Below are 23,377 nucleotides of genomic sequence, written 5' to 3'. Positions count from 1 at the left end.
AAATTTGTAGGTTCCTTCCATATATAGATAAAAACCAAAACCCATGGGTTAATCTGGTGGCCATTTTTGTGGTATACTATATATGGTGGATATGAACAGTGGGTGTGTGGGCAAGCCTTTTTTGGTTTTGATCTACTGTATATATGGAAGGAACCTACCAATTTAGTGAGCTATGTATATAGACTTGCACTTTCCACTGCTCCTCTTTTTTTTTTAAAAGATATTTTTTGGAAGTAACATCTTTCCATATGGAAGAAATCCATATATACTCCTATGTATACTCCTATACATCCAGTGGACAGACAGTTTGACATCTATAGTGCCCCCCTGTGCTTCCCTGGCTCAACAGCCCTTAGGGATGTTGCTCTCTGTTGACATGGTGGGATTCAGCTGCATCTCACTGTCATCTCTATGCATATGTTATCGACCATCAGTTTCCCTTGATGAAGAGTTTTTTAAAAATTGAAATGCGTTTGGGTTTTATGTATTCACATGTGGTTATTATTACCTGTAGATGTGAGGATGGTCTTTGTAAACATATTTATATGGCTGAACATCTGCTGTCTTTATATGATGGTTTTAATGAATTTGTATGTTTATTAGCTTTGTACTTTTAGATTATTTTGTGTACAAGTGCCTAAAAAGTCCCTAATCTTAGTGAACTGTACATTAGTTAAAATGTTAATTGTTTTAAAATTGGTGATTTCAACTGCTCAGAGCTCCTGCTTTCATGCAGATTTATACTATAAAGTCAAAATTTTTATTATAAAACATCAATTTTGCTAAATTTCAAATTTTGTTAGCATTAAACAGTTTTAAAAGTAAAGTGATTCATTATTCTTCAAAATATTCTAGAACATTACGCAATAACGTGACACATGACAGAATCACTTTGAATATATGTTTTACACAGGATGATTTATGAAACCTTGAGCAAAGAAAGCAAAAGAGAAGGTGCTGCTCACCAACCAATCAAATATAATTTTTGATTTCAAACATGAATGTTAATTGCAGCAACTTCAGATTTGTTCCAGTGTTCTTGGCTTCCACTTTCATAAATCACCTATGTGTTTCAGGTTGTTGTGTTTTGTTCTCATCATGAGTTAACCTGTAAAGTTGGTTGAGTTGCCTTGGTCAACAAAATAGAAAAAAATAATTTGGTTAGCTTATAAACGCATCTAAAGACATTAAAATAGTTTAATGCAGAATCCCTACACTTAAATACATCTCTCACAGTATTTCAAATTAAAGTGACAGGATGACAGCAACGTATACACACACTGGGGAGATCAATTGTCCACTCTGAAATGTGTTTCTGCAAAGTATCTCCTTTCACCTGCTGCAGTTGTTCCATCCATGTAGAGGCTGTCAGTGTTCTAAAGCGTTTCTTCTTTCATCATAAAATTCTCCTTGTACAAAAAAAAAAAAAAAAAAAATCAGATGCAATTGTTGGGCTAAACCCTGAGAAGTGCCACCTTGCTTGTCATATTTCTGGAGTTTGAACAGTTGTCCATCTAACAGCTGCATTTCTATAAGCTTTGGGCAGGTGGCTCTGGAAAATTCTTGCCACTCACAGCAGACTGTATTGTATGTCCACACATGGGCTTTTAGTCCACCAAAGTTTATTTGTTTCCTTTGTTACCATTGTCTGTATGTGTGTTGGGTGTGCTTTGTCTGTGCAGTCAGAAAGTGAATACTACAAATACACTGGATCTTTGTTCACAGGCAGCTTGGTTTGGAAAGTACAGTTTGACATAGGCATAAAAAATATTCACAACAAAAATAGTCTTTTTCTTCCTCATAAGAAAACATCTGGATTTATATTAATATATAATTATATCTATTTATATTTTTTGGTGGCATCAATTATTTTGTTGAACACATCTTAAATAAAAATATGAGTCTCTGAGCAAGGAGGAAATAAACATGTCTCCTCTCACTTGGCCTGTAGAGTGGAGTCCTGTTCCCATCCTCTTGTTACAGTCTCAGTGCTGGGCACATGTGTTTCTGGGCCTTGGTGTAAAAGGTTTGGTTCAGAGTCTTTAAGAAGATCAGCTCAGGAGAGGTCCTCCGCAGAAGGTGTAGCGTCGAGCTGAAAACCAAGATTACAAGCTGTTACCACCAAACCAAAGCAACTCCATGTCAGCTCAGAAAGCCACCAAATTTTACAAGGTGGAGAGGATCTGCAGGGGGGGGGCAACAAGTTTTAAAACCAGTACAGATCCTTGCTTTTATCCTGAGGCTGTAAACCTGGGAATGGAGGAGGCAGAGAAGGAGAATGAAGTAGAAAGAGGCGTATGAGAAGGTGAGTGAGATAAAGGCACAAGCTATTTAAGGATAGGGTGAAACACAAGCAAGCACCAGCACTGTTATAAGAAAAAGCTATGTTGTGGCATTTAGAAGATGTTTGAATTGTTAGAAAAGTTTTTAATAAAAGCAGCCCATATAAAATAAAACGTTTTGCGAAAAGATTCCTGTCCTAAAAAAGTATAGCCCTTTAAATTAAATACTACCTGCATATAGTGCAAGCTACTATGTGGTTGATGTACTAAAACTGGAAAGTGCAAAATCTGATGCAGCTGTACATAGTAGTCAATCAGATTCCGTTTGATCAATTAAACTTTGACCAAAAAAAAAAAAAAAGGAGCTGATTGGTTTCTATGCAGAGCTGCACCAGATTTTGCATGCTCTGGTCTTAGTAAATCAACCCCTATGTTTTGTGTTGGATTATAGCATTTAAGAACACAGTTTAATGATTCACTGTCTTTTACTGTGGTATGGTATGATGGAAACATTGGGACCCATCCCACCCCTTTTTTCTCTCTTACCTTATGTATCATTTCAAAATAAATAAATAAAGAGTATTAAAGCTTAAATGAGGAGATAAATATCATTTTGTGTTTAAATGAGGGGAAAAACAATAAAACATTGAAATCAACAATTTGGGTTTTAAGATCCAAAATATAATGGTCATCCTCAATAACATAATTTCTAACTCGCAAGCTCTAGAATTAGGTTTCAATGAACAAAATGGCTCTTGGGATTGTGACTTCCATGTTTTATATGAAGCAAAACAGGAACAAAATCAAGCTGTCTTCTAGAAAAGCTATGCATGTGTACATTTTTTTCTAGTTCCACTAAACCTGAATAATTTAGTTGTTCAAGAAATTATATTTTGTTATCAATGCCCTTACCTCTAAGTGTCGGTTCACACTATGGCGATCCGACTTAGGGGGCGACCTGTGAAGTCGCGTGCACCGCGACTTCGGCGCGACTTGCACGGACTTCTTAAAAAGAATGTCTATGCAAGTTGCTCCAGGTCGCCCCAAAGTAGTACAGGACCCTTTTTCTAAGTCGGAGCGACTTGTGTCGCTCCTATTAGAACCGTTCCTGTACCACACAATGGACCGCGACGGTGCACGACTTGTCAGGCTGACCAAGTCGCCTGACAAGCCGTACTAGTGTGAACCGGCACTTAAGGTAACAACTGTGAAGCTCCACATCTAACAAATTATTTTAATAAAGACAACAGCGTAACATTTTTTGTGCTGTTAACGGGGCCCATTAAGAATAGCTCCTACTTGACAAAGCATCCTAGATAAACATGTACAGGTTGAATCACTAAAGCTCTTTAAACTCCATCCAGTGAACATGTGTAAGGCATCTGAACAGAAGCAAGATTTGCTTCTCCAGAGGAAAACAACTACTTTAGTGAATCACTCTTAAAGTAGTTCATTGTCTCCTTGATATTAGGTTGGCATAGTTATTTAACCTATTAAATGTATAAGCATATTTTTTGTTACAAAAAAAGTCAGCAGTGCAGATAGCTCCAATTTGACACTGTCATGTTCTTTTTATTCGTCTTGTTTACTATACTTAATAAAACAAAAAAAACAGCCGCGCTTGGTCACACTACAGACTAATGCAAAGAATGTGCAATGAACATCAGTAGGCTGCCATACATAAACAAATATGTCAAAGGTAATAATAATAAAGGTACAGCGCCAACAAAAAAACACAAATCCTAAAAATTTCAGTTTGATGATGTAAATGATACAACTCAAAGGTTGAAATCCAAGAAGTTCAACACCAGGAGATAACCTACCTTGATCTTATCTCCTGGTGTTGGACTTTTTGGATTTCAACCTTTGAGTTGTATCATTTAAATTTGTGGGACTTTTCATCAAACTGAAATTTTTAGCATTTGTGTTTTTTTGTTGACGCTGTACATTTATTATTATTATGTTTACTATACTTGCACCCTCAGTTTGATGTGTCTGATGCAAACAGTCAGCCTCTAAAAAGTAGTAGATTTAAGATATCAGCTCTCTTAATAGAAGGCAAACAAACAAACACATAGAGATTCAGCTGATTTAAACATTTTTAGCTGCTTACAATTTCTATTATATCATTATTTGATATAGGTGTCCTATGCACAATTTCTCCCCTGTGACTTCATGGAAATCATTTCTCTGTGAGTACAGTTTCCATGATCTGGAAAAAATAGTGCGCATTGGTGGTGATCACTTAAATTTGCTTTTTGTGTGTGCATTATTCGGGCTAAATTATTCGGCGTATGAACACCATTATTCTAACATTATTTGCATTTTTTTTTTCTCATACTACTGTTTCTTTTTTCTTTACACTTTCTCTTCTAAAATATAGTGATAGGATTATTAGAAATTAAAACATAAGAATTGGAGACATTTTGCAAATCATTCTCAAATTCTCAGTCATAAAGATTAATATTTTTTAAATCAGCAATGGATAACTCCGCCATCTTGTGTTCATAACAGTACTTATCTTATACATTGTAGTAATCTAAAAAAAAGAAGAGCTTATTTTTTCACCCTGTAACCAGTATGAGCTGATCAACTAATTCAATTCTAACTCACATAACAATTCAGAATATCTTTAAAAAGACAACAGAGACTTGAGAGAAGGATAGGAATGCACTGAATTAACAACATGAAGGTGAAGCACAAGCACTTAAAAACAATTCAGTAGAAAGAAAACAGAGAAGTCAGCTAGCACTCAGAGATACATCTCCTGACTATAGTTAAGTGTCATCGCTTTTGTAAGTCTTTTAGTGTCATTGATTGTTTGGAATGCTTGCTTGTAATTACAATTAAACAAAACATTTTCTCAAACAGTAGAAATAATTGAGCTTATATTTGCTAATTTTAGCTGAACTCCATTAAAGGGACAGTTAGTAGCCAGAATTGCACCCTAATGAATATATTTAAAATACTTTAGGGAATCCTTACAAACCTTTAGTTTGACTGCACAGTATATTTTTTCTGCTGCACCTCATTATTTTTTCCTGCCTCTAAATGCCCCTGCATGTTAGCCTATGTGTCCATGCACACATAGGCGTTTAAAAGGAGTTTAGAGGTAGGGGCATTTAGGCAGAAAAAAAAGGTCAGAGCCAGATCGTCCAGGAGCAGCAGGGTTTTGTCAGAAAAAAGCTTGGTGCGCCTAAGCTCGTGCAAACGCATCTAAATGCGCCTAAGCACTAGGAACATTTATTTATTATTAATTAATTTCAATTGCCATAATATAATATTATTCTGGTCAATGAAATGAATTCATGCTCAAGCATTTGATGCTTCTAAATGCGTTACATGAGTTTACAAGCATCAAGCATTTTTTCTGCTAAAACTCTGCTGCCAGGAGAAAAGGAAACTAGAAGAGTTAGCAAAACTTCCAGTCTGTATGAGGCTTTCGTGTAATAGGACTTGATAGCTGTTGATTAACATGTTGCTAAGCTTTACCTAACCTACAGCAAGACTTTATGGATGGTATTCAGTGTATTAGTGGACATCTCCCCTGGTCTTTGACACAGAAAGACTAAGGGGTTGATATACTAAAGGTATAGGCTGTTCACTTCATAAGGGAATGCTAGGAAATCTGCCCCAGAGCTTAGTGACTAGGGTAAAGCTTTGTTGACTTCCATCATCAAATCATATGCAAGCAAACATGCTTTCAAACGAAACACTCTGTTTACTAATCTTTGGGTTACTTGCAAAGTGGTAAACCTGTTTGCCTTTAGTAAATCAATTTGCCAATATAACACTATTACATAAATACTACAAAGTATTTTAAAGAATCATCATATTCTGGTCTAGTGTTTAGCAAGGACTCCTAACAGATGGCAGTGTATAACAAGACCACAAACTGAAGGCTAGTATGCAATATATAATTGTCATTAAGTGGATACCTAAACTATGAAACTGGTGGCCTGTGTGTAGCATTTCTATAAAGCAATAGTATACAGTATATGAAAAATTTGCCTAAGTAATGTTCACCCTCAGGGCACTAAAGTCTTGATTGATGTGTAGGTAACCTTCCATACGTGTGGCTAGTATGTAGCAGAAACAAAAATTCTATAATCTGTTTCAGGACTACCAAGTATAGTATAAATATAGGGGAAGGTTTAACACATGGGTTACCTGTTTTCAAGACTTATCATCTGGTATAAAATAATTTAAAACCATTCTAAACCTGATGATGTGGCAGCAATTTTAAATGCACCCTAGTCCTCTCTTCAAACCATCTGGAAAATAAGGTAAATGTGTATGAGTAATAATATTATTCCCTACCTTGAAGAAACCTTTTACCTTTTATAAAACCTTAACACTATTAAGTGGTGGTTGTTCTGTTCAAGTGTTTAAATGATGGTTGCCTACTGTCAAACTGACCATAGAAAAGAGACAGTGGAAAATTCAAAAAGGGCATTAATGCTCACTGTCCAAAAAAATCATGGCCACATTTGCCTCTTCGAGTATATGTATGTATAAACTTACAATTACACATACAATGTATGGCAGGCAAGGATGGCACAGTAAATGATATTTATTAAAAATAAATGTGCTATATTAAACATATATTTTTGTTAACAAAAAGCACTTGAAAAATAGTGAATTCATGTGTTTTTAGTGTCTAAAATGTCCTGAAAGAAATATTGACCCTTAAATGTAAAATCTCACAGGTGTTGTAGGTCGGTTTAGGTTTTAAGACGCTGCTTACCTGCATCCACATTTAGGCTAAGGCTTTGTCCCATGTCTCCTGCTGGTCCTGGATAAGGTCCAGGAGTTGTCCATGCAGAGGTTGTTGCTTCTCCCTTGCCTAAATCACACTGTGCTGAAGGAGGTGCTGAACCTGCAGGAGTGATCCTGTGGGGTCGGACTGATGCAGGAACAAGTAAAGAGCTATACCGAGGATCGAAGTGCGTACTATAGACTTCATGCATACCAGGCCGGGGATAACTGGAACCCTGACTGTTTATTGCTCCCCCGATTGAGTATGGGTGATGATGGTGGTGATGGTGGTGGGCATGGTGCCAGGGCTCAGGTGGACCTTGGTGTAGGTGACTATGAAGAGAAGCAGGGGAATAAGGATCTGCTCCAAAAGGAATTTCACTGTGAGGACCAGTAAGAGGACTGCCTAAGCTGCTGCCCAGTGATGAGGGAGCAGCCCCTGCATTTGGCTGGTAACTGCTGTTCCAAAAGGATGGAGGAAAACTTCTTTGACTCATAGGAAAAGTCGTTTCTGTTAAGAGAAAAAAAAAAACACATAAAAATTCCATTAAGATAAAATAAACCCCTTCATCAATATTAATAATGCTAATAATGCTCTCCGAAACAAAGGCGCACCCCCACATACATTTAAAAAACAGTTCTGATATGAGCAACAATAATATTTTCATCTACAATCCTACAGTATTATTTAAGATATATTTTCAGTCCATATATGTTTTAGGATTAATTGATAGAAACTATATAATTAGAATGACTACCCAAAGCAACCAGATTGCAGATGATAAAGCCTTTAAGTGCAGGTTGGATATGCAGATATGATTGATTGCTCTAGACAGCACCTCCACCTTTCTCCAGATTTTATAAATCTATTTTAGTACAGAGGCCTCTTTTACTATTAAACGATTGCACTAAATATGTTGACTTTTCAGCAACTATAACAATATTAATTGTACTCACAAATTACTATGAAACTTGTCAAGCCTGGACTTTTCTGATGAATTTTCTGCCCACCCATCTTGGCACAGAAGGCAGACGCTGTTAGCTGATTGCCTCATAGTTTTTGTTTACACACACAGCTATTTTACAACTTCTTAATGCTAGGCGAAATTCACACAAATATTGAAGAATCTAATGTGAACTTAATTTTGAGCAAATGCAAAACAAATGCTTTACGTAAGGAACTAAAAGTTACATAACCTGCCTAAACCCAACCCCAAGAATACCTCAGTTTCCTTCATTATGTGCCTAAAAAATACATCCTTTCCTTAGTTTTTGGTTTGTGGATGTTATGGATAAATATATAGTACATATAAAGTAAATGACAGCCAAAATGTTTATGCAAAACAATTGTAATGTTAAAGCACAACGAAAAGCATCCTGCTTGCACCTGGGCCAATAATTTGTTTATTGTAGTTGATACCTCTTTTTAGGCCGACAGCTATCCTCATAGATACTGAATTCAAAAACAAGAAACAACTTTATAAAGTCCACATCAGTACATGTATGTTCTCTTCTATTTTACCCAAGGCAATATAGGAATTCAAAAAATGCATTAGATGCACACATCTAATGATGCTCTGTCCACAGCAATGGCCACTCTTTTTCAAACTGGGCAGCTGGTGTAGTAGGTTCATTTTCTGAATAATCTAGCAGCAGTCAGATCTTCAGACCACAGTCTTACACATTGAAATTTATTATGAGTCTCTTCAGTGTGCCAGCATTTATTGATTACTTTTCCTAGCTTCCTTTGTCTTTCTAGCTCTAAACAGGCCATCTAAGGTTTTAGCTGCACTTCCACTGCAAGTGAAGCTGGCATTAGAGTGCCTCTTTGAAATGTTATAAGGAAAAAACATTTGACATGGGGAAAAAAAAGACACAATGTGTTCAGGAAACCATTTTTAAAAACACAGGGATTGATTTAAAAAAAAACTAGAGAGTGAAAAAACGGATGGCAGCCAAGAAGGTTCTAACTTCAACTTGTTCAAGTAAACTTTGACAATAAAGCCTGGAAGCTGATTGCTTTCTCTGCAGAGCTGCACCAGATTTTGCACTCACTTGTTTTAGTAAATCACCTTCATTGTGAAAATGTCGGTCTCAGATTAGTAAGTGAAGAAAATACAAATGAATACATCCATACCAGTAAAATCAAATATTGTTACCAATGTTTTTTTTAAAACATTTGCATGCAATATATTTCTAAAACCAGATGGATTTACTTTTGAAAGTACTCTAAAGACAGCTTGTAATTAGTGAGATACTGTAATATCTTTGAGCTCTTGTATTTTGAAACAGATATCCACATGACACACTTTGCTCACTTCATTAAACCCTTTGCCAAATGCAGTAAAATTGCAGTAAAATTGAATAAAGCTTTGGAACCTATTAGTTTACTATGTGCAAATGTGCTCCCTGTGTTTCCTGTAGTTGTTTAAATTTCCTTCCACAATTGAAAAACATGCCAGTATATTAGCTTTCACTAAGTAACTGGTTCTACTGCATGTCTGTGTGCATAATTGTGGAAATTAGGGTAGAAGCATCTCTCTCAAGGACTGATGCGAATGGTTTCTGCATTTAAAAGCTACAGAATAGCTTCTTTTGTTACTCTAAGCGTATCAAGAGTCATGTGAGCAAACATTAGTGTTGTAGAATACAGACTTGACACGCTGCAGAAATTGCTATTACTATCTATATTCAGGATGACAATTTCAAGCAGCCAGCAGTAGAAAGTCAAACATTTTGGTATTGAAATCTCCAAAAGGTTAACAGAGAGCAGCCTGTGAACAGAGAGTTGGACTTTTTGACGCTGCTATGTGTCTTGACAGCATTACACAACAGTGCCCACAGTGCATTCATAATTGCAGTTTAACTTCACAATAGACACTGACAGACTCAGTAAAAATATGCTATTTTATGCAATTAGTGATTGTTGGGAGTCCATGAATTTTTTTTTGCTTTTTTGTTTATGACAGGATCCCTTTATAGTAGGCGAATATGGCACCCAACATATAAAGTACTTAGTTGTCATTTGTGTTGTTCTAATCACATTTAGCTTTATAATGTTTATAGCTGCTTACTCTTAAATTCTAATTCATAAGTGCAGTAACCCATAGCAGTCACTTAGAACTAATCATGTAATGATCTGATTTCACCCAAGGGAATTATAAATTGTTTTGTTGTTAGGAATACAAATATAATATTAACAACTCAATATTCCCATATAAAGCTGATCTAGTAAAATAGTCATTTTTCAATCCAGCCTGTACCCAGTTAAATCCACAATTCATTTCAGAGCAACATTCTATTCTATAAACTACCTTGACATGAACAAAGGTTAAAATGATTCCTTTTGTAAACCTACCACTGTTTGTGTACAATGATATGTGCTGTTACTTAGTATTGCGCGTCTGGAGAACTGGACATTCATTTTACAAATGTAATAAAAATAAAAAAAAAAAGCACAATCAAAACCTAAAAGGTAACACTGCCTAGTACATGCAACTAATAACGTAAATGCAGATTATATGTGATTGTCAGATGAAAGAGTATAACTTTTATTCAGGGTGTGCTTTGAAATCTATATTCATTTTCCCACACAGTCTAAGGACATATTAGTGGTTTAATTAGATTGTGTGCCACCCATACTGCAAATCTTTGGCCAAGACACAAACCTTATACTGCAAATGTAGTCCAGCGACATTATCTAGGCAATTTTTTTTGACACATGATTTGAGCAATTTTTTCAGAGGCAAATGACTAGAAATGTATAGAATACACATGGCTTTAGCACATACCAATACTAGAGCTTAACTGATGAAAAGGCTGTCAGTGTGGACTACTGTATCTCTGTGATAAGATAATGTGATAAGAATAGAGCAGCAGGTGCTTGCAGTACACAAGCATATATAAGCATACCTAGTCGTAAGACGCTATTATGCGTGTTTATTCAAGAAGTGGAAAAAAAAAAACAGCTATCATTAGTTAAACCTCTACAATTAAGTGTAGGTCCTTAAATATACTCAGTAGAAAACTGCGTAATAGGTTACTCCACCATAATGTGTAACAACAAAAATAATCATAACAACAACTAATATGTTAACTATTATTTTTTGAACTCTTAAGTGAGCAGCAGCTGTTTTCATTACTTTTTTCACATTTTAATTTATCATATGCACACCATGGCTATAGTCTGTTGCAGTTATACGTTCCTTCTCCTCTAGGTTCAGTGCTGGTATTATTCATGAAAACAGCATGCAAAGCATCATAGATTTAATCTGTCTTAGCGGACAGCTTAGCTTTTCAAAGCCCACTGAGGTCTCCTCTGCCATAAAAACGAGTGTCCTGTATTTCTCTGCATGTTTGAAACCAGAGTACTAAGTATTCGTCCACGACAGACATAACAAATGTCTCTTACTGGCTGTAAACTGTTTTGTCAATCAGTCAAACTCATTTCAGCAGTATCCAAATTTGTTCCATTCAAATATATCAAATGCAGTTGGAACTCATGACCTCTTAGTAGAAACACCTATTTAGATATCTAAGAAATATTATAATATAGGAGGAATAATACTGCTAAAATGCAATTAACTGCAAAAAATAAAATGCAAAAGACTTACAATATGATGAAAAGAAATGGTCTACAAACCAAAAACAGTGGATATAGGGGTAGCATCCACCCCAGCTTCACCCCTGTGGCATGTTACCCAAGGCAGGTGCTTCTGCAGCCCCTGCCTCAGTCCTTGATATACCAGTCTCTTCAATTATAATATAAAACATCTGCAAACATATACTTCCTAAGTAGTATAAAGTGATGTTTTCACTCTTTTTGAGAAGCACATTAAAAACTGTAAGCATTAAAATGGTTTATTATTACAGAATAGTTGAACTTGAACATGTTTGTCATGTTTGTCATGTATACAAGATAGCTTAAGATAGTTTGGAGTTGATTTACTAAAGGGAATTGGCTGTTCACTTTGCTGTGGAAGTTGCATTTTGCAGGGGGAATTTTCCCCATAGCTTAGTGAATGTAGTTAAATTTTACTTTGCAAAGAATACCCAATCTTCTGCAAGGGAAATAAAAAAACGAAACAAAGCAAAACATTTTTGCTTGCTCACGATTAGATGATGGGAGCCAGCAGAGTTTCACCTTAATCTCTAAACTCCAGGGAAAATTCACTTGCAAAGTGCAACTTCCCTTGGAAAGTAATCAGTAAACAGCCTATATGCTTTTAGTAAAACAAGCCTATTGCATATGTATATAACCAAGGCACATTTGTAATATAAATACATGCAGCAAGGTGCATATTCATAAAGCTGTACCTTATTCAAACTCCAAACTTTACAGCACAAAGATAAATAGTAAAAATAAACATGATCACAGTCTTAAATACTTTTATTGGCCTAAACATATGATTTCACATATGTAGTCCTCTTCTCTCTATATGTTTAAATGTATTGCTGTATATTTAAACACTAACTATAACAGGGGATATATTCTAATAATATACAAAAAAAGGTACTATTTTTGTAGTAAGGATGACATATTTCCTTAAACCCACTAGCTCTTTTTTCTGACATTAACATACAGATAGACAGTTAAAAGGAGTTTTCATTACTAGATACTATCAAATAATTTTCAGAATGTTTACATATGTATATGTATATGTATATGTATATTTATATGTATAACCAAGCAGCTAACCCTTTGCACAAATTGTTTTGCTCCATTCACCATTCCAGTAATAGTAACTTAAATGTTTTAATTCTGATGACTGTGTGCAGCTAATGCAGGTAAAAATCCTATTCAGCAGTATAATTATTATTTTTTCCCTATCTTATTGCATTGATATTTTTTCTTCTCGTGTACATGACATGGTTAAGACAAACTATAATACTGCTACCAGGTGATTAAACAGTTGCTGTAACTGTTGATTTTTTTTCAAAATTGGCTCCTGTCTTTTTCTGGAAAGATTAGTCTGCAATATTAATATGGCATAGTCTGCAAATATAGACAAGTAAAAAAAAAAGGAATTTGTTAAGTGATATGGCAGCTTAATTAACTGTCTAAGTTGATTCTACTATATGTATGTAATTATGTATGTATGCATGTGAGGTAGGGACCTTAGATTGTAAGCTCTTTGAGGGCAGCCACTTATCTGAATACACAACATGTAAAGTGCTGCTTAAATTGTCAGTGCTATATAAATGCTTGCAATAAGAAATATCAATACATATTAACTGCATACAGTTATCAGGATACAGTATTTTTTTTAGATTGGCTATCAAAAAATGATAAAATGATTACACAGGTTCATTTAATTGGTTGATGCACAATACATAGGGACATTTTAATAATCTGGGCACAGTGATGATGCACTCACCCCTCCATGAGCTGGCACCCCTGGCAGTCTTGGCAGCAGCACTGCTTGGAGAATAACTGCTGGGCTGGCTAAGAGCTCTGCTGAAGTGCTCATCCACCACTGAGCTGATATCTCCCTGGAAATAGGTGAACAGGACACATCTGGAGCTTATGTATTCAGCTTCTGGAGGGCTCTCCTTCTCTGGGCTGCAGTCCTCTTCTTTAATATTGGCTGGGGTATGGCTGGAGAAGGAGCTGCCACTGCTGCCACTGCTACCATTGCTGTTGCTGCCACTTTCTGGGGCTTCCTGCATCTTGGAGTAAAAGGCTAGTTTCTGTGTAATATAAACAGACAACAACCATCAGCCAAGTTTTTAATTCATTAAGCAACAGTACAGATTAGGAGAGTAACAGAGAGATGTGCAGTTTGTACTGAGTGGGATTAGGCAGTCCCTGTCCCATCAGCCACACATGTAGAATGACTCTGTGCAACAACAGATCTCTTGTGCTGAGAGCTATGACAGCTATGACAGCCAGGCACACTTGTTATTGCCAATCTCCCATGGAACAACACATGTTCACATCCAATAGTCATTTCCCTAGTCCTTTACCAGCTCTGCCAACCCAATGCCAAAACTGGTTTGTCGCACTAGTGTCTGCGGCTCTCTAGCTCCTTATACTGAGCAAGCCATTGACATTCTTGGCAGCATAGGGTTAATATCAAATGGATGCAAACAAATCCCTACACGTTTCATCAAAGGGGTTACTGATCATTTACCATGAAAATAAACGAAGATTCTCGGTAGAAAATGTTAATGTTAATGGAGTTAATGTTATTATCAGATTATCATAAACCAATATATAAACCTGCTTGACAGCTGATACGTTTATAGGTTGTCAAATTGGCAGAACATTGGTTAGTATTTATTTCACACCATAAACGAATATATAAACCTTCTTGACAGCAAGTGAGTTTAAAAAAGGCCAACTAATCAGGTAATAATTAGATCATAATAATAGAAGGAATGTGTAGACAGTATTGACAAACTAGGAATAATAAAACAAGATCACATTAAGGTGAACCTATAGCTAGCAAACGATGAATATTATCAAATTAAAACAAACGAATATTTATCTATCTACTGATCTGTCTGTCTATGGTCTTATCGATTTAATTGTGCTCTCTTGTTATCAGTTATTGTGTCTACCTAGTAATCTGTATTCGTGTATTATTTTACTAATTTAAATTACACCCAATTTATTATACAAAGTTTAATAAAAGAGAGAGTTTAGCTGATACAAAGTAACTTCTCCGAAGTACTCTCTAAAATACAGAGAGGTGCAGAGAGAAGGACCGCTATAACCTACAAGAGATCTGCAGACAAGTCAGGCTAGAGGGAACAGAAGAGAAATCAGACTATAAGGTACAGAATATTCCCACAGCAATGGCGTGCGGAGAAATGACTATATAGTACAGACAAGGGCAGAGGAGTACAGACAAGTGTAGATAAATGACTATATAGTATAGAAAAAAGCAGAGAAATGACCATATAGTATAGAAAAGTGCAGAGAAATGACTATATAATACAGACAAGTGCATAGAAATGGCTACATTGTATAGAAAAGTGCAGAAAAATTACTGCATAGTATAGAAAAGTGCAGAGAAATTACTATATAGTACAGACAAGTATAGAGAAATTGCTGCATAGTATAATAATATGCAGAGAAATGAATATATAGCACACACAAGTGCAGAGAAAGGGCTACATGGAAAGTGCAGAGAAATTACTATATAGTATAGAAAAGTGCAGAGAAATGGCAAGTATAGAAAAGTGCAGAGGAATGGCAAGTAGAGAAAAGTGCAGAGAAATGGCTATACAGTACATACACGTGCAAAGAAATGACTACATAGCATAGAAAAGTGCAGATAAATGACTATATAGTACAGAAAAGTGCAAAGAAATTACTATAAAATACAGACAGGTGCAGAGAGATGACTATATAGTACAGAGTGCAGAGAAATTGCTATTTAGTACAGAAAAGTGCAAAGAAATGATTATATACTATGGACATGGCACACAATATAGTAAAAAAGAGTGCACGTCTAATTATTAAGTACAGACGAGAAATCAGACAACAGAATATCCCCAGTATAAAAGCGTGAAAAGAAATGAGACTGTGTAGTATAGACAAGTTACACCATATAGTGAAGAAGAGTGCTGGGAAATGAGCGTATGGCACAGTCACACTATAGAGACTTGCACAGAAATACGACCATATAGTACAGAAAAGTCACACTATATAGTATAGAGACTTGCACAGAAATAAGAATATATTGCACGGACAAGTCATGCTATAAAGTTAAAGAGGAGTGGGTGTCCGGCTGTCCCTTACAGCCTGATATGCACTACTCTGCAATATTTAGTATGACTTGTCTGTACTATAGGATTATTTCTATGCGCTTCTCTAGTGTGATTTGTCTGTACTATAGTCTCAGAGTGCAGAGACCTACTATAAAGTAAACAGAGAAGTACAAAGTCACACTATAAAGAACGGTAGAGTGCAAAGAAATCGGGTTTTATAGTACACTAACGTCACACTTTCATGTTATAAAATGTAGAAGAGGGCAGAGAAGTTATCATATAACGTACAGAAGAGAGCAGAGAAGTCATCATATAAGGTACAGAAGAGAGCAGAGAAGTCACCATACTATAAAGTACAGACGAGTGCAGAGACGTTATTATACTATAAAGTACAGTAGAGTGCCGATCATTGATCACACTATGGTGTACGTTTAGTAAACTGAGATAAGCCGAGATCTGGATGATCACGGCTTGTCTCAGAGCATTGCAGGTTTAAAATACTGAGAAGAGTAGTGGAGAACATAGTCTTCTCTTCTCATCTCAGTACACAAACAGCTTGCATTCACTGCAATAGAAACGGCCAGTTTAGAAACACATGATGTCACCTGATCACTGTGCTTCTCTTTGAAGATCTCCTCTTCCTACTTCTCCAGCTCAGAGGTGGAGATAGCAGGAAGAAATAGGAGATCTCTGCTGTGAATGTCCCAGTGCCCAAAAGTGAAAGTAAAAACTCTCCCTACTGCAGTGAAATATACATCAACAGCAGGTTAGAAACACATTAACTATACAATCACATCTATATCTGTGTGTGTGTGTATATATATATATATATATATATATATATATATATATATATATATATACATATATATATATATATATATATATATACTGTATGTACTGGTGTGTATGTATGTATGTATATATATATATATTTTTTTTTTTTATTTCAGGTACTTATATAGCACAGTCAATTTACGCAGCGCTTTACATATACATTGCACATTCACATCAGTCCCTGCCCTCAAGAAGCTTACAATCTAAGGTCCCTAATGCCTCGTACACATGTACCGATCGGCCGTCTTTTGTCCAGGGCTGTCCTGTCCGCTGAAAACTGCAAAAGACTGCACATGAATTTTGTCGGCCAACAACAGCCGACTGCAGAAGTGATGTCATGTGATGAATAACTTTCCGTGTGTTTTTTCTTTTCTGAGCATGCCCAGTCTTGCTAATCTGCTGTTTGTCGGCCGAATTCTGTACTGACTGGCGAACAATCAGCCGTTCTGGTGTTGGCCAACAAAAATTTTAATGCCTGCAGGACAGATTCTGTTCGGCCGAAAATGCGCTGTCGGCTGTCGAAAGCATCATACTAACAAGCATACAATCGGCCGATCGGTCGTCGGCCGAATATTTACGGCCGACGATCGGTACGTGTGTACGAGGCATCACTCACATACATACACAGCAGGGCCAATTTTTTATACAGGATCCAATTAACCTACCAGCATGTCTTTGGAGTGTGGGAGGAAACCAATCTGTCACGATTCAACCACGCCCACGGCGACTAGCTAAACGAGACGTGATGAATCGTGACTGGGCAGTATAAGGGGATAACGGAAATAAAGAAAATTCCTACTAAAGGCTCGTACACACGTACCGATTGTCGCAGAAAAGATTCGGCAGACGACCGATCGGCCAAATGTAGGCTTGTTAGTATGATGCTTCCGACAGCCGACAGCGCACTTTCGGCCGAACAGAATCTGTCGTGCAAGCATTAAAATGTTTGTATGCCGACACCAGAACGGCCGATTGTTCGCCAGTCAGTACAGAATTCGGCCGACAGACAGCAGATTTGCAAGACTGGGCATGCTCATAAAAGAAAAAACACAGGGAAAGTTAACCATCACATGACATCACTTCTGCAGTCGGCGGACAAAATTCGTGTGCAGTCTTTTGCACTTTTCAGCGGACATGACAGCCCGGGGACAAAAGACAGCCGATCGTTCGGCCGACGATCGGTACGTGTGTACGGGGCTTAAGTAATTAGATTGGTTGCAATACTTTCACAGCCTGCACTGCCTTCGGTCACCACTAGAGGGAGACTCCAGTCCAATCCAGCTGGCTGACCACACACAGGCAGATACAAATCTTACATACAATCTGATGCACTCTAAGGGTTGGGGAGCAGTCTAGCAATTACCACACACTACTAGGATTCCTCCAGCTATCCTACAAGCCAGAACCCCTGTGTTGATCACTCTTCCCACTGTCCCCACACCCACACACCACAAACGATAGCCTGTGGTCTGGTGTACAATCTGCATGCAATCTGCCAACATACAGTGCAATTGCATACAGATTGGCATGTATGTATGTATGTACTGTATGTATGTGTGTATATATATATATATATATATATATATATATATATATATATATATATATGTGTGTGTGTGTGTATGTGTATATATATATATTTATATACTGTATGTATATATACCGTGCATGTGTGTGTGTGTGTATATATATGTTTTCATGTGTCAGAACATGTCATTACGAGTTCTTTTAAACTTTAGTTTCACTTTTTAAATTTAGCAGTGCCTGTAATCTCACAAAATCTCGCGAGATTACAGGCAGTCCACCCAGTTATACAGAGATCACGGCAGTTCTCAGAGAAAAAACTTCTCCTCTGATCACCCTGTGAGAAGTGAAGTTCTCACCCTTCTAAACTGGGTGCCAGAGGAGATATTTTTTCTCTGAGAACTGCCGAGAATTGAACTGAGAGAAAACTTCTCAGTTTACTAAACGTACACCTATAATGTAAGAGTGCAGAGAAGTTAAAGTACAGAAGAGTGCAATGAAGGTGTAGTGTAAAGTATAGTAGAGTGCAGATAAATGATCACTCTTTAAAGTACAGAAGAGTGCATATAGAATTCATTTAGAAGAGTGCCGGGAATTCATATAGAAGAGTGTAGAGAAGCGATCATACTATATAGTACATGAGAATGCAGATAAGTGGTCATACTATATAGTACATGAGAATGCAGATAAGTGGTCATACTATATAGTGCATGAGATTGAGAATGCAGATAATAAGTGATCATACTATATAGTACAGAAGAGTGCACAGAAATCATACTGAGGAGTACAGAGAAGTGATCATATTATACAGTGGGGCAATACTATATAGTACAGAAAAGTGCAGAAAATTCAAACAGAAGAGTGTAGAGAGGTGATCTTCATACTATATAGCACAGAAGAGCGCAAAGAAGAAATCATACTATATAGCACAGAAGAGTTCAGAGAAGTGATTATTTTCTATTTATACAGCACAGAAGAGTGCAGAGAAGTGATCATGCTATACCGTATATAATACAGAAGAATACATATAGGTTAGCATACTATATAGTATAGAAGAGTAAAGAGAGGTGAACATGCTAAATCACACAGAAGAGTTCAGAGAAGTGATCATACTACAGTATATTGTACAGAAGAATGCAGAGAGGTGAGCATTTTATATAGTATAGGGAGAGTGCAGGGAGGTGAGCATACTGTATAGTATAAAAATGTGCAGATAGATCAGCATATTATATAGCACAGAAGAGTGCAGAGGAATGATTATACTACACAGTATATAGTACAGTAGAGTGCAGAGAGGTGAGCATACTATATAGTATAGAAGAGTGCAGAGAGGTGAGTATAATATATAGTATAGAAGAGTGCAGAGAGGTGAGCATACTATATAGTATAGAAGAGTGCAGAGAAGTGAGCATACTATATAGTATAGAAGAGTGCAGAGAGGTGAGTATAATATATAGTATAGAAGAGTGCAGAGAGGTGAGCATACTATATAGTATAGAAGAGTGCAGAGAGGTGAGTATAATATATAGTATAGAAGAGTGCAGAGAGGTGAGCATACTATATGGTATAGAAGAGTGCAGAGAGGTGAGCATACTATATAGTATAGAAGAGTGCAGAGAGGTGAGTATAATATATAGTATAGAAGAGTGCAGAGAGGTGAGCATACTATATGGTATAGAAGAGTGCAGAGAGGTGAGCATACTATATAGTATAGAAGAGTGCAGAGAGGTGAGCATACTATATAGTATAGAAGAGTGCAGAGAGGTGAGTATAATATATAGCATAGAAGAGTACAGAGAGGTGAGCATACTATATAGTATAGAAGAGTGCAGAGAGGTGAGTATAATATATAGTATAGAAGAGTACAGAGAGGTGAGTATAATATATAGTATAGAAGAGTGCAGAGAGGTGAGTATAATATATAATATAGAAGAGTGCAGAGAGGTGAGCATACTGTATAGTATAGAAGAGTGCAGAGAGGTGAGCATGCTATATAGTATGGAAGAGTGCAGAGAGGTGAGCATGCTATATCACACAGAAGAGTACGGAGAGGTGAGCATATTATATATTATAGAAGTGTGCAGATAGATGAGCATACTATATAGCACAGAAGAGTGCAGAGAAGTGATCATACTATAGTATATAGTACAGAAGAGTGCAGAGAAGTGATCATACTATAGTATATAGTACAGAATAGTACAGAGAAGTGATTATACTATACAGTATAGAAGAGTGCAGAAAATTCATACAGATGAGTACAGAGAGGTGATCATACTATAGTATATAATAGATGGGAATGCAGAGAGGAGAGCATGCTATACAGTAAAAAAAGAGTGCAAAGAATTCATACAGAAGAGTGCCTAGAAGTGATCATGCTACAGCATATAGTACAGAGAGGTGATCATACTATAGTATATAATAGATACAAATGCAGAGAGGTGAGCATACTATATATAGAAAAAAAAAAGAGTGCAAAGAATTCATACAGAAGAGTGCAGAGAAGTGATCATACTATAGAACACTGAAGAGATGTCCCGCCTGGAAGTGCATTAGACACCCTTAGCAGCCAGTGATGGGAAACTGGTGAGCGATTGGTTTCGCCCAGGGAGGAAACAATGGGGGATTGCAAGGTTTCTGGTGAATGTACTAAGAGGAGAAATAAACTAGAACAGGTGCAGAGTGTGGGAAATGCGGATCCCCAGCCCGACACACTCAGGATAGCCTGTATACCATTCATATATTGGGGGCAATGTATGGGGTCCTAGTCTAGACACTAAACAACCCCTTCTTCTAATCACAAGTTATAATTATGTACTGGATGTCTAATTATTTAACTTGATGTACAATGCATCACTTCTTTATGAGTTTAGTAGCTCTTTGCACTCTCTGCAAATGAAGTCTGCAGCAAAGTGGGAATGACACCTCCAGTCTAATCTGTAAATGAAACATTGAGATGGTCATCCTACAAACCCTCCTTGCCTGGCTGTCTCTGGCTACAAGCATACACATTAGAAAGTCAGAGCTACTGATCTGCAGATTTGTTTCAAGCTTGTGCCTCACAAAAATACCCAAACTATTGGATCAGCATGACATCCAGGCGACTAGCATTTTCAGAAGATCACTGCTATTTCCATATTCCCCCAGTATAAGTGTACATACATTATTAAACAGTTTAAGAGTTAGCTGGATACAGTGATCACTTATATCTATAAAATGTCATATTCCATTTATATCTGGTTGCTAGTACTGAACCCCTATACATGCAGACATAGGGATCGCATCATCCTGGCAGAACGCACCTGGTGGTAAGGACTATAAGCTGTTGTAAAGTAAGGCTGAGGAGGACCATACACTTGGTACATTACATCCAAACAGCTCATGGCGAGACCACGTTGATTCTTTAGTGCTTTTTTGAGTAATCTCTGATGATTTGCTGTATTTGTTCATTAAGGTCCAGGGCTGCAAGAAAATTCAATGTCCTGATGGAAAAGTCCCTTAGAGTATATAGCTGGAGCAGCAGCATGCGGCGATCTACCTGCCAGCTCTGTCCCTCTACTGCTGCTGTGTGCGATCCTTGTCACTGGGAAGCAGGACTAAGAACTCCACATCGGACTGACTCAGTGCACGGGCTGCCTGTCTGCACATCGGGGATTTAAATCTCACGTACGCGTCATTACGTTCCTTCTAGACTGGACAGGAGAAGGTGGGAGATAGGGGAAGGGGGGTCCAGGAGAGGTGGGCATAGAAGAAACCAATCACTGCCTGGTGTCATTGTGTCATGGAGATGCTATTATTATTAGGCTTGTCCCAGGGTGTCATCACTGCATTTACCTAGGAGGGGGAGTACATTCTTATCAGTTCTTTATGTTGTAGCTTATCAGATGGCTCCTGTCTATCTATCTATCTATCTATCTATCTATCTATCTATCTATCTATCTATCTATCTATCTATCTATCTATCTATCTATCTATCTATCTATCTATCTATCTATCTATCTATCTATCTTTCCTTTCCTTCTTTTCTTTTTTTTTCTTTCCTTTTCCTTTTCTGTTTCTCTTTTCTTGCATTTCCTTTTCCTTTCCTTTCCTTTCCTTTCATTTCCTTTCCTTTCCTTTCCTTTCCTTTCCTTTCCTGTTTCTCGTTTCTTGCATTTCCTTTTCCCTTTCCTTTCCTTTCCTTTCCTTTCCTTTCCTTCTTTTTTTTTCTTTTCTTTTCCTTGTCTTCCTTTCCTTTCCTTTCATTTAATTTCCTTTTTTTTCCTTTCCTTCTTTTCTTTTTTTTTTTTTCCCTTTTCCTTGTCTTCCTTTCCTTTCCTTTCCTTTCCTTTCATTTTCTCTCATTTCCTTTCCTTTCCCTTCCTTTCCTTTTCTTTTCTTTTCGTTTATTTTCTTTCTTATACTGTTACTTTGTAGCTTACCACTAGGGATGAGCCAAAACTACCACCCAGTCTGAGTCAGGTTCAGCAAACACACCTAAAGCTGGACATATGGGCAGGTTGTTTGTACCCAAGTACCCATGTCAGATTTTTAGCATGCGACTATTACCAGGGTTTTTAGCCACTAACAGTAATCTGTGTTCTCTCAGCATGGTCAGCTCTCTGCGCCCCCCCCCCCCCCTCCGCCAGGAGAACACAATAGCTCCATAGGAGGGATTGACTGTGTTGATTGGGGAATCAAGTTATTTTCTTTCTTGCAACCCATGGTATAATATCATAATCTGAACCTCATTGAAATACATGGGAGGGGAAGTGCAATCCTATTAGTTCTTTATTTTGTAGTTTATATCAGATGGCTCTGATCTTTCTTTCTTTCTTTCTTTCTTTCTTTCTTTCTTTCTTTCTTTCTTTCTTTCTTTCTTTCTTTCTTTCTTTCTTTCTTTCTTTCTTTCTTTCTTTCTTTCTTTCTTCCTTCCTTCCTTCCTTTCTTTCTTTCTTTCTTTCTTTCTTTCTTTCTTTCTTTCTTTCTTTCTTTCTTTCTTTCTTTCTTTCTTTCTTTCTTTCTTTCTTTCTTTCTTTCTTTCTTTCTTTCTTTCTTTCCTTCCTTCTTTCTTTCTGTAAAATGAATTGGAGGGCTGGGTACTGCTCTGGTTGATATGTACCAATTCAAAAAAAAAAAAAAAAAAAGTAAAAAACTTCAAGTTGCTGAGTAGTCTAAATAATGCTCTAAGTAAACTTAAAAAAAAAATCTAAATTAAACCTCTTCCCAGCCAGTGCCATTAGTACAGTGTACAGTATTATCTCGGTATACTGTTTTAGTGT

At 36.9% G+C, this 23,377-nt stretch overlaps 1 protein-coding gene across 2 annotated transcripts; it reads right to left on the bottom strand.

The window, feature by feature from the left end:
- Positions 1-1,179: 1,179 nt before the first annotated feature.
- VGLL2 (vestigial like family member 2) lies at positions 1,180-21,811 on the bottom strand. 2 transcript variants are annotated; one of them, XM_082249345.1, is made up of 4 exons: positions 21,419-21,811; positions 13,418-13,730; positions 7,030-7,551; positions 1,180-2,092 (listed from the first exon to the last, which is right to left on the bottom strand). In XM_082249345.1, the coding sequence occupies exons 1-4, from the start codon at positions 21,497-21,499 to the stop codon at positions 2,052-2,054; spliced, it is 957 nt and encodes a 318-aa protein (XP_082105471.1). In that variant the 5' UTR covers positions 21,500-21,811; the 3' UTR covers positions 1,180-2,051. The 2 variants fall into 2 exon arrangements, with proteins under 2 accessions (XP_082105471.1, XP_082105470.1); XM_082249344.1 differs by lacking the exon at positions 1,180-2,092 and adding an exon at positions 2,099-2,250.
- Between the last annotated feature and the right edge of the window lie 1,566 nt (positions 21,812-23,377).

Source organism: Pelophylax lessonae (assembly GCF_965119305.1).
Source record: "Pelophylax lessonae genome assembly, chromosome: 3".
Lineage (NCBI taxonomy): Eukaryota > Metazoa > Chordata > Amphibia > Anura > Ranidae > Pelophylax > Pelophylax lessonae.
Note: the sequence above shows the minus strand (reverse complement) of the source record. Positions and strands in the feature narration are given on the sequence as shown.